The 17,021-nt window shown below is 42.0% G+C and overlaps 3 protein-coding genes across 3 annotated transcripts; 1 reads left to right on the top strand and 2 right to left on the bottom strand.

Moving 5' to 3' along the window:
* Window positions 1-147: 147 nt before the first annotated feature.
* On the bottom strand, window positions 148-5,280 carry LOC121682321 (protein phosphatase 1 regulatory subunit 3D). The gene is made up of 2 exons (XM_042062418.1): window positions 5,153-5,280; window positions 148-4,649 (listed from the first exon to the last, which is right to left on the bottom strand). The coding sequence occupies exon 2, from the start codon at window positions 4,420-4,422 to the stop codon at window positions 3,505-3,507; it is 918 nt and encodes a 305-aa protein (XP_041918352.1). The 5' UTR covers window positions 4,423-4,649; window positions 5,153-5,280; the 3' UTR covers window positions 148-3,504.
* A 73-nt stretch (window positions 5,281-5,353) lies between these two features.
* On the top strand, window positions 5,354-7,601 carry si:ch73-103b9.2 (uncharacterized protein LOC100150067 homolog). The gene is made up of 3 exons (XM_042062521.1): window positions 5,354-5,517; window positions 6,215-6,438; window positions 6,572-7,601. Exons 2-3 carry the CDS (start codon window positions 6,241-6,243, stop codon window positions 7,535-7,537), a joined length of 1,164 nt encoding a protein of 387 aa, XP_041918455.1. The 5' UTR covers window positions 5,354-5,517; window positions 6,215-6,240; the 3' UTR covers window positions 7,538-7,601.
* A 1,005-nt stretch (window positions 7,602-8,606) lies between these two features.
* Window positions 8,607-16,981, bottom strand: atmin (ATM interactor). The gene is made up of 4 exons (XM_042062111.1): window positions 16,688-16,981; window positions 14,088-14,213; window positions 13,199-13,398; window positions 8,607-12,982 (listed from the first exon to the last, which is right to left on the bottom strand). The coding sequence occupies exons 1-4, from the start codon at window positions 16,967-16,969 to the stop codon at window positions 11,200-11,202; spliced, it is 2,391 nt and encodes a 796-aa protein (XP_041918045.1). The 5' UTR covers window positions 16,970-16,981; the 3' UTR covers window positions 8,607-11,199.
* Between the last annotated feature and the right edge of the window lie 40 nt (window positions 16,982-17,021).

Here is a 17,021-nt window from a genome sequence, read left to right as displayed (position 1 = left end):
AAATAACTACATTATTAATTGATAGGTTATTATTATTAGTATTAATGTATTGTATAACACTGTTATTGTTTCTATACTATATAACAATCACACTGGCAAATCTTTAAGATGAGTAACAAAATGAGGCATAAGCATTAAGTTCCATCACGAAAAGCCTTTAATACCACGAATTAGTAAAATATAGGCTAATATAAATTACAAATCCACTGTAAAAGTAACAATGGGTATTTTTTAGAAGCTGGTCATGCAACAGGTATGGAGTGGAAAATGTACATTTAAATACAGATTTTTCTGAACTGAAGCTTACAGCTTAACTGAAGACGTACATGTTGCATAGATACAAAAACAAAACCCAGCCAAATTTCCAAAATTATTTCTGAGACACAAAGTGCTATGCAAAATGCCTAACCATGTGCACAAGAAAATACAGTACAGTAAACAAAATAAATATATAAGCAAAAGTGCATGAAAATATAAGTTGAACACCAAAAGCAGTACAACTTGGTTGAACAAGTTTCTCTTAGATGTTGCTACATTTCAGAAACTCTTTTTTTAAACTGAACAAGATGCTTAATCAACATAGAACTGATCTGAAAAACCTAATTACAATCATTCCTGCTCATCAGGGAAAGTGAAAGGTGCTTCTGGAAGCTAGACTATTGTCCATCAATTCCAGTCCACAGTGTGCAAACCAAGCCAAAGACTTTTGGCCCTCATGACAATGTCAACAGTGTCAGCACTTTATCATCAAGCACATTGATACACATTTTCATTCACATTAGTTACAACCAGACCCCTGGATTCAGCCTCCTCAACACCTAATTGCCAGTCACAACAAAATTAACTTTGTGGTGCCATTAATTTACCTCCGACATCTCAAACAGTGCTTCTGCTTCATTTAGAAATTGATCACAATGAGTGTAAACGTACATAGATTTGAGCAGTATAAAAATAATAATAATAATAATAATAATAATAATAATAAATTCACAGTAATGTGGGAATACAGTCATTCTTACAATCTGTCAACACTCTGCATCTGCCTCTATGTGTGCTTACTTTTTGGGCTTAACTACTTTCTCCATATTGCTAACATATACATTAATTACTCACTCTTTTTTCAACACTAACCATCTATGTGAAAGTAAAAAAAATAAATGTTCTAACATTGTATAATTTGATGATAAAATAGCCTACTCAAAGCATATATTACTATTGCTTTGGTCGATGTTCATGACTGACTGAACCAACTATTTTCACATTTTCGGACTGTAGGTACACTGATGCACTTATTTATAGTAAAACTGTCACAACAGCAGTTTATAGCCTCCCTCTCACATAAGTGTCAGGGCATGTTAGGTTTCACCATAAAATCCATCAGTCTTTGTAAGATAATGTTCAAGTTTCTTTACTGTCTGGCAGGCCTAGTCAGCTCCAGTTAAATAAATATTGTGCCAGTTTTACACAGTAACATAAATAGTATGAAGGCAAACATTTTCAGTGATAGCTCCACACCAACTCATAACCTGACTAAAACAAATCTCCTATGACATTCAACATGTCATTCAACACAAGTCATTCAACATGTCATTCAACTCAAGTCAATCCCCTCTATATTACCGTGATGGACAGAGTTAACCAAAACAAGCACATTTTAAAATGACTGAAACTAAAGAGAGCATAACATGCAATGGAAGATATCCCAACACTTCACTGACTAAAGTTAACAGAGATTAACCATGTGACCTGACTTTTAACAGGCCTTGTGATGACAAAAAATTAACATAATTTTCACTCATGGAAAAACAGATTAAAGACCAAATTAAATACCAACACCTCAGTAAATTCATTGCACTTTTCTGATAGCTGGAGAAGTGGAATAAATGAACAGTGATTGTAACATAGAGCCTATACAATAGTTGGCTTGCTGAAGACTTTATGGCACACTGCTGTAGTTATTTACAAATACTGACAGACTGCTTTTGTGGAAGGCAGAATCCTTGATGAAAGGATATTTCAGATGTTTTGGAAACAGATTAAACAAAATCCACAAAAATACTTCTGGAGGATTATAAAAAAAAACTGCCCATGACAAAAGCTTTCTTGTATCATTGTAGGGCTAGATTTACTAGAAAATAAAAGGTGTTACCCTGAACCTGAATAAACATATTCAACCTGGATTTACTGACACTGTATTGTATTGTGAGATTCACAATAAATATGCCTTTTGAGATCTGAGGTAAACAAGTCCATCAACAAAACAATGCCTGCAACACAAGTCAAGAGAAATACAATTTCTACTAAGTCCATTTCTGTCCTGTCACTGTGAATGTATCACTGCATAGCCTACACAGACTTGTACAGCTGAATCCTTGTGTCAAGAAAAAAACATGAATCCTACTGAATTTGTAAGGCAGTAGTCTGAAGCATTGTTCAAAGGAGTATCCCTCCACCACATTCCCTGTAGCCTGCAACCTGTTTACTAAGAGACCAAAGCTTACATCGTATATACTTTGTACTTTGAGATTTACAACAGTGTTGAAGAACAGTATTGTGTCTGACAAGCACATATGCTATGCTACGAGTTTAATTTTACAAGTGAAATCAGTGACATCAGTTTGACAATGCTGACTGATCTGTGCTAGCTTAAGAGTGGGTGGGGTGTTCTATTGCTCCAGCCACTGCTCATACTTTTTTATTTTATTATTGTGTAGCCTAATTTACCTGATTCTGGGATTTCATTCAACTTGGCATGAGGTAGGCTGGGTGGATGCTACGTTTTTTCACCCCATAGGATAGGCTATTGTTCGAGTATCACATGCACCAGACAGGCTGTCTGAATCTGCCGGTTAGTACACTGTGTACCAATGTCAGATAGGTCTACCCTTCGATACGATGGGCTAAGGCATAGATAGAAGTAAGCGAAATATAAGTATGACATGCATTTTTTGTAAGATTGGACACTATGGTGAGATCGTATTGAACCGATTTGTAGCTAAAATCCCATTCCCACGACACTGAATGATGCATTTACGATTACAGCATTCAACTGTTGGCGACAATACTGCCATGACTAGACATTGTGTAACCACGTAGACATAAACCATAAAGTAATATTAGGATCTTGTGCAGAAGGGGGCAGATGACTTCGTTCAGTATCTAAGAAAGACACTGGCTTGTGATACGTGAACTACGCATATGCTATGCGTTTCCTTCTGCACGTGCACATGTTACATAAAAGTCAATAAAAAAGCGACTTGAAATGAAACGCGTCTACATTAACTGTTACAATGCAATCTGAAGACATGTAATATTGAATGTAACACCCAGAGTAAGGACAAATTTGATTGCCAAAGAAGTGATGAGAACAAGTCCCATAAAGCTAACAAAAGCCCTAAGCAGAACCGGCGTTTGGGTAGCATTTGCCTTTTCTCAAGGTCTGATAGGCTGCAGCAGGAATTTACGCACAAAAACGCACAGTGTGACGGCGATCGCTATGCACGTTTAAATAAAATGAATCCAGCCATCCTCCCATTCCCGTGGCGGCGAAATTTTAAACTTGTGGCGTTTCACCTTGTAGTTATTCCCATAATTGTTGTCCCAGTATTCCTCTCCACCGACCGTGTACTTTATTGCAAATTGCAACGTACCGCCGCTCTCCAAAAAGGTAGGGACAACCATTTTAAATGAGAACCTGTCAGTAACTCCATCATTCGATTGTGGAACATAGGATGCCAGACTATCCATACATGTCATCCAGTTGTTGAGAGTATACCTTACAGCAACGCTCTTTTCGAATGCAATGTTTAGGACCCTTATAAACCCAGAGAGGCTGAAATCGTCACCCCGAACACATTCCAACAACACTTTTAACTCTTTCACTTTCTCTATAAAGTCGGGGAGAGTGCCTGGATTTGTGAACTCCATTTCCATCAAAACAGTTTGGGTAGGCACAGAAGGAAACTTGTCAAATCTTTTGAGAAAAAGGGGAGTCTGACACCTGAATTTGGCCAAGATGCGTTCTGGAATCTCCGGCACATCAGTGTCGTCAAAGTGCCTGACCGAAGTAAGCTCCAAGCCCAAAGAGTCTGCAAAGCGAACCTTCTTCTGACATGATGGGCTTCTGGTCCGACAAATCTCAAGCTTGGCTCTCTCGGTTGGGGTCGGCAAAGACTTGCACCTGCGGCGCAGTGTTGGACTCTGTGGCGGTTTGAGAAAGCTTTCTCTACCCCTGGGTCTTTCTTCCACCACCTGGAATTCCAATGGCTCGCAGTTTCCATTTAGGTCCTCATCTCCCTCTTCTTTCACTTGATTCACAGCTGCCAAGCTCCCGAAAAGCCCAGCAATACAACTGTAGTTTCTCGGGATGCAGTTCTTTGGAGGCAGCATGACCACGACAGAGTGCAATGCTTCAGCTTCCATAGAAGGCTGCAGAGTGGTCTACGTGGGGTGCTGCTCGGAGTTTTTGGGGATGCTGAAGGCACGTCAGGTGTCCGGTGACTTGAGCACGTGTCTGAAGCTGTGGTCGTTGTTAGTGACACTGCGGATTTCTTAGCCAATCTTTTTCATGCAGCTGAGAGAGCAGCCGGCGCATAGAGAAATAGTCTTGGAGAGGCACACCCCCTTTTACTTTCAGTGCCGACAAGGTTCTGAAAATGAAGATATTCGTAAGAATTAAATGACATAAGAGTGTAATTATGATAACTGTCGTGGTGATGTGAAAGCTGCGTAAAGCGTGACATGATTTTCACATGATTTTCAGAGAGCAAAGCGATGATGGTACAGTCGTGCTGAAAGGGAACACGATGTGCCGACTTGATGATACTTGGCAAAATTACTGAATTTCTAATGTTACGTAGCTTTACAACACCATTTAAAACTATTACTATAAGAAACTGTCATTTTCAATTAAATAGCGTTTTATATCAATGTTATAGCCTATTAGTTATTGCAAGTGAGCTGCTGTCAAATTGCACACTGCACACCAAAATTGAGTACGTATGAGGAAGAAATAGACATAGTAATCACAAAATAATAAGCTTAATAGCCTAACATTTAGGCTTAACTATTCTTGCCAATTCTATAATATATTAGGCTACACACTTTATCTTGGCAACACACCAAAACTATTTAAAAACATGAAAGAACTTACCCTTCCAATTAACTCTAGGAAATAGATGCAATGCAAACAATCACGCTGGTATCAGCATGTTACAAGTAACTGATACATACTTGCAAAGATGAGGATATGTGCGGTTACTTTGTTCTGCTTTCTGCCCGCCCCTCCCCCCCTTTCTAAAACGTCACATCCTCTCGTTCGGTTCGATTGTCATAGCAACGTTCTACACTTTATGACCTCAGGTTTGTTGTAGCGTCCTGTGTGTGGACAGTTAAAAAGAGATAAATATTTGATGTCCTCGGTCGCCTTTGCCAAATAAACGGACATAGATAGCACTTGCAGGTAGTCCCTACTTGGGGTCGTGTGTGTGCAATATGTGTAACTCTGCAGGTTAGTTGGTAAGTATCTTTCATTAAGTTCTTATAGACTATTGTGTGTGGGGCTTCGGCACTATGTTATCTAGGCCTAGCAGCTATCAATGTTATCACATTTCTTCGCGAACATAAGGATTAGCTTCTAGGCAACGCTCTGGATTTTAGCTGTCTGTGCATTAACGTTATTTACAGTGTAATTTGCAGCTTTGTCAACTAACGTTAAGCGAAAAAACTGTCAAAGCTAAACGTCCATAGCTTATTTGCTGAGCCAGTACAAGGATACAAGGATACAAGGAAGTTTATTGTCACATGCATATAGTTACTGGAAGTAAGAAATGCAGTGAAATTATGTCTGGTGTCAGCCTATTTGTGCATTAATGGGGGGGACAGACATTGCCTTGATGTCCATTTTTAGCAAGTTGCAAAGGTTACATCGGTTAGGCTATATACCTCAAAGCTTGTTCACTTTCTTCATCCAAGTCATGCTTATGAACATATTCATGGGTTTCATCAGGTCCCTTTCCACAGGTGTATAAAATCAAGCACCTAGATTATGAATGCAGACTGCACGGTGTTTGATTAATACACCTGTGTAAAGGGAGCTGGTGAAACCCATGAATAACGTTATTCAGTTGCTAAAATGATGGTTAGGTAATGTTGCTGATGCTGACAAGCCTACAACTTGTGTAGCCTTCCTATAACGTCACCGTTACCCTTTCAGCCACACTCCTCTGAAAGACCATCGGAATGGAGTCTTTCAGAGGATTTGAATCAGCCTGCGAGTATGGTGATAATAATGGCTGCATGAGTATGGACACATATATGGAAGAACATCAGTTATCGGACAGGGACCTCGTTAACACACTTTTGGATGTGAGTGAAGAATATTTATCAAACGACCAGGACACTGATGGATTTAGAAATCACAATGGCTGGGAAGAAGCTGTGAGTACCATTCAAAACTAATTCTAAGATTCTGTTTTGTGAATTTTGAAGCATAACTTTTAATGAAGATAGCCTAATATGGTGTTGCAACAGGTCTTTAACCAGCCATTTTTTTCTGGTTATTATCTAACAGGTCCATGGGTGGGGTAGGGGCCCCTCTCTCCAAATGCAAAGGAGAAGCAAGAGACCAAAGACCTGGGATGCAGACTCTCACTGCCTTCTCTGTGTTGACACAAAGGTAGTGGAACCCCATGTATCAGAGACTGCAAGACATTCTCCTGAACTTTGCAGCAGGTCATCTCCAAAAAACTCAAAAAAGACAATCCCACCCAACATAGAATTATTAAAGGCACGCCCAAGCAGCACGTGCTCCGTCAGCTCTGCCTATAAAAATACACTAGATCTCCTGCCAAAACAAGCTGTCTCGGCAAAAAAGTTCTCAGGCATGAGTGGCCTGCTCATCAACCGCACAGCTGCTACTTGTGTAGGCCTCTCCCACCATCAGGAGGATCAGTGTCTTATGCTGAAAGACCAGCATGCTGGAAATGCCACTCTGGTCAACTGCAATGCTGTACTGCCTCCTCTCAAAACTTTCTTGGATGGAAACACGAGTTGCCCAAATCACCTAGAAAGTGGTGAGGTCAGCTTTGGAGCCGACATACAGGACACGGCTGAAATTTGGCGGAGAGGTGCCTCAGCGACTGCCACTGCTGGGGGCAGCAGAGGTGTCGATGGCTGTGGGGAAATGAGAACAGAAGCTCACCTGGACTCCAGGTCTGCTGAGGATGGTTTACACAGCTCCGATGCCTCCAAGTACTGGACGTGTGAGAATAGTCACAGCCTGCTGACGGCTTTCAGCATTCCCATCACCAAAAGGTCTGATCAGTCCTTCCCCACCATGAACGATGCAATGCCTCGAGTCACGTACCGCCTGGCGAGGTACCCTAGACAGGAGGACCTGGCCAGATCACCTGCGAGGAATAATAGTGGTAAACTCTACTTTGGTTACAAGACCAAGAACATCAGGCGGGCCGAGCCTAAACTGCCAATGCTGTTTGGCACAAGGGTTGCCATCCCTGCCTCCATTCACCGTCTCTGACGCACTCAGGGTGCAACGTGTTGCTGTCATGGGTCAGTCAGCTGATTAAAGAGGTTTGACCTCAGGGCATGTGTTCATAAATGGTGTTCTTAGAAAATGTTAACAGTAAATTAAATGAGCACTAAGATTGAACGGTTAGGTAAATGTTTGTATACTTCTGCAAGTTTTGGTATGAGCATTCTTTTATGAACAGGTGTCATTCCCCAAAAATAGTGTCTATTGCTGAACGAAGGTGTTTTGTGTACTTGGATGACACTTTCTGTATTCAACTACAAAGAATGTGTTTAAGGGAGAAAACTTGCAGAGGAAGGGCTCACACTAGGACAATAGTCACTTTTGACATAGAATTAAAAACACGGTACCTCATCACAGATAAGCCTTGCAGATGTCTGTGACATGGAATTTCAAGGCTTCCTTCATTTTAAGGCATCAAGGCTCAAATGGGTATCCCTTCAGTTACCAAGCAACGGAGTTCCTCTTACAAGAAACCCCAGTGTAATTAAGTTTGTTCAGGAATGCCGGTGTGAAATTTCAGCTGTAGTCATCCTAACCTCACAAACCCAGTGGAAGTATCCCTATGGCAAACAAACTGTTCAAGCTACTACAACAATCACTGGAGACTAGGGGTGTAACGATACACAGAAGTCACGGTTCGGTTCATACCTCGGTTCGGTACGAGTTCGGTACAATGGAGGGAAAAGCAAAACAAAAATGCAGAAAGCAATTTTTTTTTATTGTGCATGTCTCAGGCTGTACCACCTAGTGTCATACAGTCTCTTCCCTGAGCTATCTGCAACAGCCTGAAGTGTGTAAGATGTAGGCTAAACAGTAAGTACCCAGACTCGTGTAACTTGTAAACAAAATAAGACAATAAGCTATAAAACTGAAAATAGGCCTACAGCATCTCTTATTTCTGAAAGGGACTGTTAGAAGTACTGTTAACAGGTTTTTGAAAGTGGGAGTTTGAGCCAGCCACCATAATTTTGGTGTGATGACTGTTACATTGTTGGTGGAATGTGAAATGAACAATTAATAAAATTGGAACATGCATTAATAAATGTAAAATGTATTGAACACAAGTGCCATTTGTTTATTCACAGACTCAGAGAACAAATGTCAGTTCGTACAATTTATCACGGTCACTGCTTGTTTAGCAGAATGAACTTAATTGACAGTTTACATTTTCAGCAAATTAAGACACCTCCAGGAAGGAAACTAGGGTTAACTTAACATCCACATCATGGCACAAACAAGCATGCATTCTCTGGAAAATAACAAAGCGTTTTAAGTGAACATTTTCAAGTAGAAGTGGATACATTTTAATCGTTTTTTTTTTTTGTAAATGGTGTGTGTGTGTGTGTGGGGGGGGGGGGGTCAAGTATATATATATCATTTTCCAGTTTGTGGTCAGAGTGGTGTAATGTATTGCTTGTTGCTTGAAAGTTTGAGTTTGGAAGTGTGAATCCAGCATTGGAAAATGCCCGAAATAATTACACACATCAAAGTGATAATATGTTGTTGAACTTGTGGCCTAAACAACTACCAGTAACAATAATGTCATTTAGCTTTATGTTTTGAAAAGGTTTACACTTCAACCAATTTCCACACTCAAGCACTGGTAGTGAGTAGTGTCATGCTAGTAGGCGCTCTCTCTCACACACACACACACACACACACACACACACACACACACACACACACACACACACACACACACACACACACACACCATCTATGGGCACAGTGCTGCTTACATTCTACAGTTGACAGAGATACACATAGAATAGTATTCTCCATCTATGGACAGAACATACATGAAAATGACAGTTGAGATCCAAGCTTATAGGGCAGATTCTAAAGGGTTGTAGTACGGATGTTGCCACCCAAGACATGTTTAAATAATTTTAGTACCACGTTTCCAATTATAAACATACATAGCTGCTGAAACAAGTTGTTTCTCAATACCAGCATCTAAATATTTTTACAGAGTACATTTGGTAGATATTCTTGGTTTACACCATAACATGTACACATGCGGTAATGCCTGCTTGGAAACAAACGTCAAAGTTAAAGGATACAGCATGTATGGTTGTATAGAAATACTGGTTATGTTCTTCCCTCCAAACACACAGACACAGACACAGACACACACAGACACACTCTTTGAGGCACTCACCCAGTCAAAATGCACAAAGAATGAAAATTACTAATTCATAGGCACAGGTATAAGGTGTTAACTTAGAGGGTTGAAGCAGCAGGTGCTGGATTGAGCTAGATTTATAATGACTATCACATGCGTTGATAAACACTCCATAATCTTAAACACACACACGCACACAGAGTGGTAATAGGTACGGAATGCTGGTTAATATGGCTTCCATGGCAGAAATTCAATCATTCACACAAGTATATTTTTGCTTTACACAGCAGTCACCTATGGCTGGGCAATTGTTGCCCAGACTGGAGATGTCCAGCCAAAAATGTATTTAACAAAGAGGGAAATAAAATGAAAAAACAAAAAAAAGTGTTGGTTTATCCACAACACATCATGGTATATTACACCTGCGCAACACAAATGGCAATTGCTTACCTTCTATTAAAATAAGGCACCAACTAAAGGAAAGTACTCGTGCAAATAGTTAGCAACAGCACAAATAAATACAAAAAAGCACATTCAATGCAGGTATTTCTGTGATATTTCAATGTTTGATCGAAGTATCTAGGTAAGCTTAATGATGAACCGAATACATGTAAACAGCATTACTTTGAAATAAAGGAAAGTTGCCTCATGATGATGACTAAGTGTATTATTAACAGTCAGCAAGAATAAATGTGTGCATGATTCCTGCTAAAGGAGCACAGCAACCATATCTTCACAGTGACAGACTTCTGTTCTATCTAACAAATTGTAGACTCACAATTTACATCACAGGTCATAAAGGTTTCTTTTACACCTACAGCAAGCGCACACATATGTAAAAAGCAATATATTGGTTAAGAAATATCTTTTTGGCCCATAGTGGTATCTGACTTGAGCATCACAGGATCGTTCCAGTTAGGTCTATGGGCAGTTTTCTCACAGGTGATGTAGCTTCATAAGGGTCTACTGACAGAGCAACAGTCCATGTGGACTGACAGATGTACATTTCAATATCTTTTTATGTGATTACTGTTAGTGTTTAGTCAGTTTAGTCACCCTTCACTGTATTGACTGGTATTACCTTCCAACCTTTTTAAAGAGTTTTCACAAGTACATTTACTTTGACATTCATTTAGAACAGGTCAAAATGAAGCCTAATGAAAGAGAATCTTTCATACAGTGTTGAATTTAAACATGTTCAGACTGTGGAGATGACCATATACAAATCTGTACTTTAGTATTTATGTTTTGTTGCTGTGCATATCACAGAGGCATGTGGAGAACTGAAAGTGCTGCCAGTACATTTTCTTCAATGTTTTCATTTACTCACCACCTCACACATTTGGAATGACATTTTAGTGAGTGAACACATTGGCAGGGGGCTTCTATAGGCTTATTGAGGAGTGTCTGTCTGAACACCCATTCTCTGACCCTTCAGCCTCCCTCCGAAAGGTAGATTTCAGAGGCCAAGAGATGCTTTCTGTGGGATCTGAATTCCAGCCGCAGCAAGGGAGCAGGGCCTTCAGCTGTTGGGCTTCTCCGAGTGTTGAAACAGAGAGAACAGCTCTTCGCAGGTTTGTGTTTCTACCGAGCTGAAATGAGACTCCATGTTCCAGGCCAGGTCCGCTGACATGAAGTCGTCCACGACCGTCTGGGTCTCGTTGCTTGTCAGGAACAGGTGGCCCAAGCTGTCGAAGGAGCTTGTTACTGTTTGGGTCTCTGCGCTGCTAAGCCGCACCTGTCCATCAGATGTGCAGGGCAAGGGTAACGTGGGCGGACGGATGTCCGTCTGTGTCTCGTTGTCCGAAGACTCTGTGCTTATATTAAAGCTGGACTGCCTCAGAATGTTTCCAAGTGGCATGTGACCACTTGGGTTGAGAATGAAGTTCAGGTCTGTCTGCGTCTGAGTGTCAAACATCTCCATCTCCAAGTCGTTCGACTGGGTCCTGGCCATGTCACCTCCACTGAGTTTGTCCAGGAGCAGGAAGTCGGTTTGTGTCTCAATGTCGAGCAGCTCCAGTTGTGTCTCTGAGCTTAGGCCTCCCAGATCACTCTCCTCAGTCTGTGTCTGAATGTGTGCAGCACTTAAGAACTCCTCCAAGTCAAAGTCGATGCCCGTGCTGTTCTCTTGCACGTGTTCCAGTCCTGGTCCACAGCCCACTGCCGACACTGACAGTGTCTGGTCATTCTCCAGGGCCCCTTCTCCCATGCCATCGGACAGGATATTCTCCAGGTCGTTCAAAAGTGTCATGGTCTGAGTTTGGTTGTCTGCCACAGAGCTCTGGTTAAGATTATCTGTTTGGGCTTCAAAACACATGGGTCCTTCGGTTTTGTCACTGTAGAGCACAGAAGCTGATGAGCTGAGGTGGTCGTGGACACTGCCAGTGCGGAATGGAATGTCCGTCAAGACCGTTTGCGTGGAGACACTGGGCGAATCAGAATCAAAGAGGCCGGAGCACATCACAGACTGGTTCATCAGAACCTTTTCCTCTTGGGTGCCACCAACACAATTAGTCTGAGTCTCCCTGGTGATGTTAAAGGGTTGAAAAGAAAGCGGATTGTGGGTTTCAGTTTGCGCGGCGATGGACGAAGTGGTTTTGGCCCGTGCAGGAAATGTCTGGGTCTGCACACTGACCGGCAACAAGACCTGAGCGCTCACGCTAATGTCTGTTTGCGAGCAGGAGGAGACCGAGGACTCTCCCATGGAGCTCACCAAAGCCCCGTCCACTGAGGGTCCCTTTTTGAGGTATGAAATGTCTGTCTGGATGTCTGTGGAGGTGCTCTTACCTCGGAGTGCCAGCCCTAGACCCAGGTCCCCAGGGGACACTGCACTGTCCATGCATACCTGGACACCAGTACTGACAACACCAGAGCCAGGCCTGGAGTATGGCACAGTGTCTTTAAAGGTAAAATTCTTGGTGTTTAGTGTCGGCACGACCGCTCCATAGGACTGGGGGATAAGATGGTACGTGCTCAGAGAGCCTTGCGTGTCCAGAGCCAGGATGACGGACCTCAAGGCACTGCTATCACCTGATGGGAGAAGGACGGGAAGGTGGGCCAGATGCATCACGGGCACGTTGACCAGGGCCACTTTAGGCTTTGGCAGGAGAAGCTTCTGCATGCTTTTTGAAGGGTTGGGATTCTGTTTTGCCGTGTCGTGGGTTTGGCATGCTCCTTCAGTAGGGATGGCTCCCTCTGAAAGCTCCTTTTCGGATCCAGGCATCGGAAACGTCTGCTCCGTGGGTCGGACTTTCATTGCGCTGCAGATCATGCGCTCCATTTTTCTTTTCTTCACCGGCGGGTACCTTTGGGAAACGAGAGAGAGAGAGAGAGAGAGAGAGAGAGAGAGAGAGAGAGAGAGAGAGAGAGAGAGAGAGAGAGAGAGAGAGAGAGAGAGAGAGAGAAAAAAAGAAAGAAAGAAAGAAAGAAAGAAAGAAAGAAAGAAAGAAAGAGAGACTATTTAGCAAACTGTCCAGCTGGATTGCGATGTGACCTGCTTATGTGTAATGTGAAAAAAGTACCGGTGTTCATCTGGAATCTCATGACCAGTTCTGTAGGTGTGAGACAGGAGAGCAGCACGGCTAGCATAAGGGCAGCCACACGTACAGCTGTACGTTCTCCCACAATCCTCTGCATGTCTTCTGAGGTCCCACTCTGTGCTGTAGCTGTTGCTACACTTGACACACTTATGTTTCTTCTCAGTGTGCATCTTCATGAAATGCTGGTGTGCACATATGAGCACATATTAGCATGTTGAATGGCACAGTTCATGTACATTGTGAAATGTACTGACAGCAATTTTCCATGATTTCCACATGGTGCTAAATTTAACCATTTTCAAACAGATCATAGACAAACTATAGATAGATACATTGTTACTTTATTAATCCTGAAAGACGTTTTGGAAAACATCAGCTATTCATTGTCTCTTTTTGTGAGTGACATTGATTTATCCTAGAAACTGCTTCCGTAATCTCAGTTTAGCACAAAATATAGAAAGTCTCCTGAAGTTCAAACACTTCCTTTTGCTTTCTGGACAGCATCAGAGACACATCAATCGGCTTTAATGTGCAGTTATGTTGACAGTATAAGTATACTCTTTTGATCCCGTGAGGGAAATTTGGTTTCTGCATTTATCCCAATCTGTGAATTAGTGAAACACACTCAGCACACAGTGAACACACAGTGAGGTGAAGCACACACTAATCCCGACGCAGTGAGCTGCCTGTTACAGCGGCGCTCGGGGAGCAGTGAGGAGTTAGTTGCCTTGCTCAAGGGCACTTCAGCCGGTCCTACTGGTTGCGGTTCGAACCGGCAACCCTCTGGTTACAAGTCTGAAGCGCTAACCAGTAGGCCACGGCTGCCCATAAAGTTAAAGCGATGACAATGCGAAGATTAAAATAACTTTACCTGTTTGACTAAGGAGAACTGTGAGAAGGGTCGATTTGGTCCTCTTGGACACCCCTCTATTGGACAGCAATAGAGTTTTTGTGGGCCTTTCATGTCCTTTCGAACAGTGGGGTTGACAATGCCATCCTAATAATGAAAAGAAAGACTTGTGACATATCATAACATCATGACATCTTTTCTTTTTTAGTATATTTTTAAGCATATTTTTAAGTATATTTTTGGGGGCTTTTTATGCCTTTAATGATAGGACAGTGGAGAGTGACAGGAAGCAAATGGGGGAGAGAGCAGGGGTGGGATCCAGAGAGGACCACAGGGCAGGAATCGAACCCGGGTCGCCAGCGTACGGTGCAGGTGTCCCAGCCAGTTGCGCCACAGCTGGGGCCCACATCAAGACATATCTTAACAACCACTACAACAACCATTACAAAACTGACACTACATTCTCAACTAAATTACTCTTTCACCAGTTCAACACACCTGACAATCCCTATGAAAACAACAATTGCTGTCCAAAATAACGTTTCAAATGGCAAATGAATTAACAAACAGACCATCAGTAACCAATTAATTTTTATGAGAGTCTATGCAAGTGGACAATGATATAAGACTTGCATAGCAGACGATAGTATTCTAATTAAAATGAGGTACATAAATCCCTTGACAACACCCTGTGATGTCTGAAAAGCTAGAGCAATAAATGTTCTACTGCACTGGAAAACTTGGCAGATGCCAGGTCAGTGCACAGAATCAATGTGCAGCATGATTGCTTACATAACCGTACAGCACATACACGGAGAAAGACATTCCTCGTGGGAGATACTGCATTATCTCAACAGCAAACTATACTCTAGCCTGCACTGCTTTTGATCCAGACCATGCAGTCTCTGCCTTACGTCATGCTTTAAATTAAATTGTGCTAATAATGCTAGTAATCAGTAAAAATGCAGTGTGTGTGTTTTTTTTAATTATTATTATTAGGCTATTCTATGTTCTTGCTTTTTTATTATTATTATTATTAGGCTGTTCTGCATTCAAATGAAAAGGGCCAATATCAATGAGAGAACTGAGCAGTTTACTGCAGCAAATAGAGAAACAGCAAGAAGCAGCCATAGGTTAACATTCAGCCGGCATCTGACCAAACACCATGGTCCTGTCCCCCAGTGCCATGCTACACAGCATTCATTTGTCTGCCAGCCCTGGAGACACTTCAGCAGGGCCGGCTGGGCTGTTTTGTTTTTCAACACTAGAAGGAGGGTAGTCTGGACAGCCCCGAGTGGCGCACAGTAAATGGAGGGAAGGCTTTTCAGCTTGCAATGTTGAAAGTCAACTAAACGCTGAAATAATATTTTTAGCCCAGGGCCCATTAGCCTCGACCTGCTACCACCACACCCAAGATTTCCTTTACTCACAGCTGTCTAGCTGCTCTCTGCCTGCAGTCACAGAACTGTAACGTCCACCTGAAATCATACACTTTTTTTCTGCGTGGACAAATAAATAATGCATGAGGAGAGCTGGATGAGAGTGCGCCACTGCCTGCCACACGTACTGCTGCTTACTGATCATGTGTTACTCAGAACATCAGTTCTAAACATCCCACAATCATACAGCCTATAACCAACCTGGAAAATCTTAAATGACCCTAAGTCAACATATTACAAAAACATAACCAATTAGCTTCTAAAGATTGAAATTAGAGGGCAATTTTAAGCACATTTTAGTCTACTGTACATGGTCAACTGCAATTTCAAGTGCGAGGACAAGTGAGCATATGGGATCTACAAAACCAGATCTGGGCATATACTCTTTCTCTGAACATGCATTTTAATTGGTGTTGCGATCTCAGCAATTTAATGAGATCAGAACGAGTTCATAATACTTCATCACCAAGGGCAAAGGCTATGAGACGTGTAAATCAATCCAACGTTGTTTCCCTTTGTCAGTCAGGACCTCTTGGGGATTTTTGCTTAATTTTATCGCAGAACTAGTAGATCTACATTTGACAAAGAAATGAATGCACCATCATAACATAGGACAACAACAAAACAATCAATGCACATCGTGACGGTGGTTTCCCAGTGGACAAGTGTAGGGCCCACAGAGCACGCCAAGGTGGTGGGATGGATAGGTCCTAGGGTACCTTTCCCCATTGTACCGACAAAAAGAAATTCTGAGACCATATACCCTGAAGGAATACACTGTCAAAGGAGAGCTGAACTTTCTTTGATATTGATCATGCTAGCATGCTAGCTAAATAGCTAACGAATAATGACGTTTGAATGACGCTCCTACCGCAGCGGTCTGAAAGAGAGCATACACTTTAGGCAAAGATGAAAACTCATTGACAATATCAGCTTTAACTACCAAAACTGGTTTACAACCAACTATTTTCTAAAGACGTGCGCAGTTTCAATCGCAACAACTGGTTTGTTCTTTCACTAAGCGTTAACGTTGTCGAATGCGATCAAGCTAGAAACTCTCTAAACAAAAGCACTCATTTGGTAGACTTTCACAGCAATCTAGTGTGCTTTTGGATTTGACAAGTGTTTATGTTAAATATATAACATTAGTTAGCCAGTCATCGCTGTCGTTAATACACTTACCTTGACTCTGTGGGACTTAACAAGGTGCATGTTCAGAGCCGGGGTATTTGGAAGGATCTTTCCACATCCTTCAACAGTACATAGGATATTGGTCCGCACCTCTTTGGTTAGCTCTGCTATATCAGGTTTTATAATTTCTTTCGACTGTGAAGGTACCTCCTCGACCACATCTCCGTTATCTGCAATATTGCGTTGTGGCTTCTCCGATGCAGAGGCAGCCATGTTTCCTCTGAGAAGAGACCGCCCTGGATCAGAGAAAGCGTAGGGAAGCAGGAGCACCATATATGCGTTCACGTAAACTTCCGGGAGGGGGACCTTTCTTAGCAACCAGCTA

Source organism: Alosa sapidissima, chromosome 14 (genome assembly GCF_018492685.1).
Source record: "Alosa sapidissima isolate fAloSap1 chromosome 14, fAloSap1.pri, whole genome shotgun sequence".
Taxonomy (NCBI): domain Eukaryota; kingdom Metazoa; phylum Chordata; class Actinopteri; order Clupeiformes; family Clupeidae; genus Alosa; species Alosa sapidissima.
The sequence above is the reverse complement of the archived record's forward strand: the minus strand, read 5'-3'. Positions and strand labels throughout refer to the sequence as shown.

Coding starts and splice junctions, on each gene's coding strand:
- LOC121682321 (XM_042062418.1), bottom strand. CDS start 4,422: ATGGAAGCTGAAGCATTGCACTCTGTCGTGGTCATGCTGCCTCCAAAG.
- atmin (XM_042062111.1), bottom strand. CDS start 16,969: ATGGTGCTCCTGCTTCCCTACGCTTTCTCTGATCCAGGGCGGTCTCTT. Junction 14,214..16,687: donor TTAAGTCCCACAGAGTCAAG/GTAAGTGTATTA, acceptor TTTCATTATTAG/GATGGCATTGTCAACCCCAC. Junction 13,399..14,087: donor AGTTCTCCTTAGTCAAACAG/GTAAAGTTATTT, acceptor TGTGCACACCAG/CATTTCATGAAGATGCACAC.
- si:ch73-103b9.2 (XM_042062521.1), top strand. CDS start 6,241: ATGGAGTCTTTCAGAGGATTTGAATCAGCCTGCGAGTATGGTGATAAT. Junction 6,439..6,571: donor ACAATGGCTGGGAAGAAGCT/GTGAGTACCATT, acceptor ATTATCTAACAG/GTCCATGGGTGGGGTAGGGG.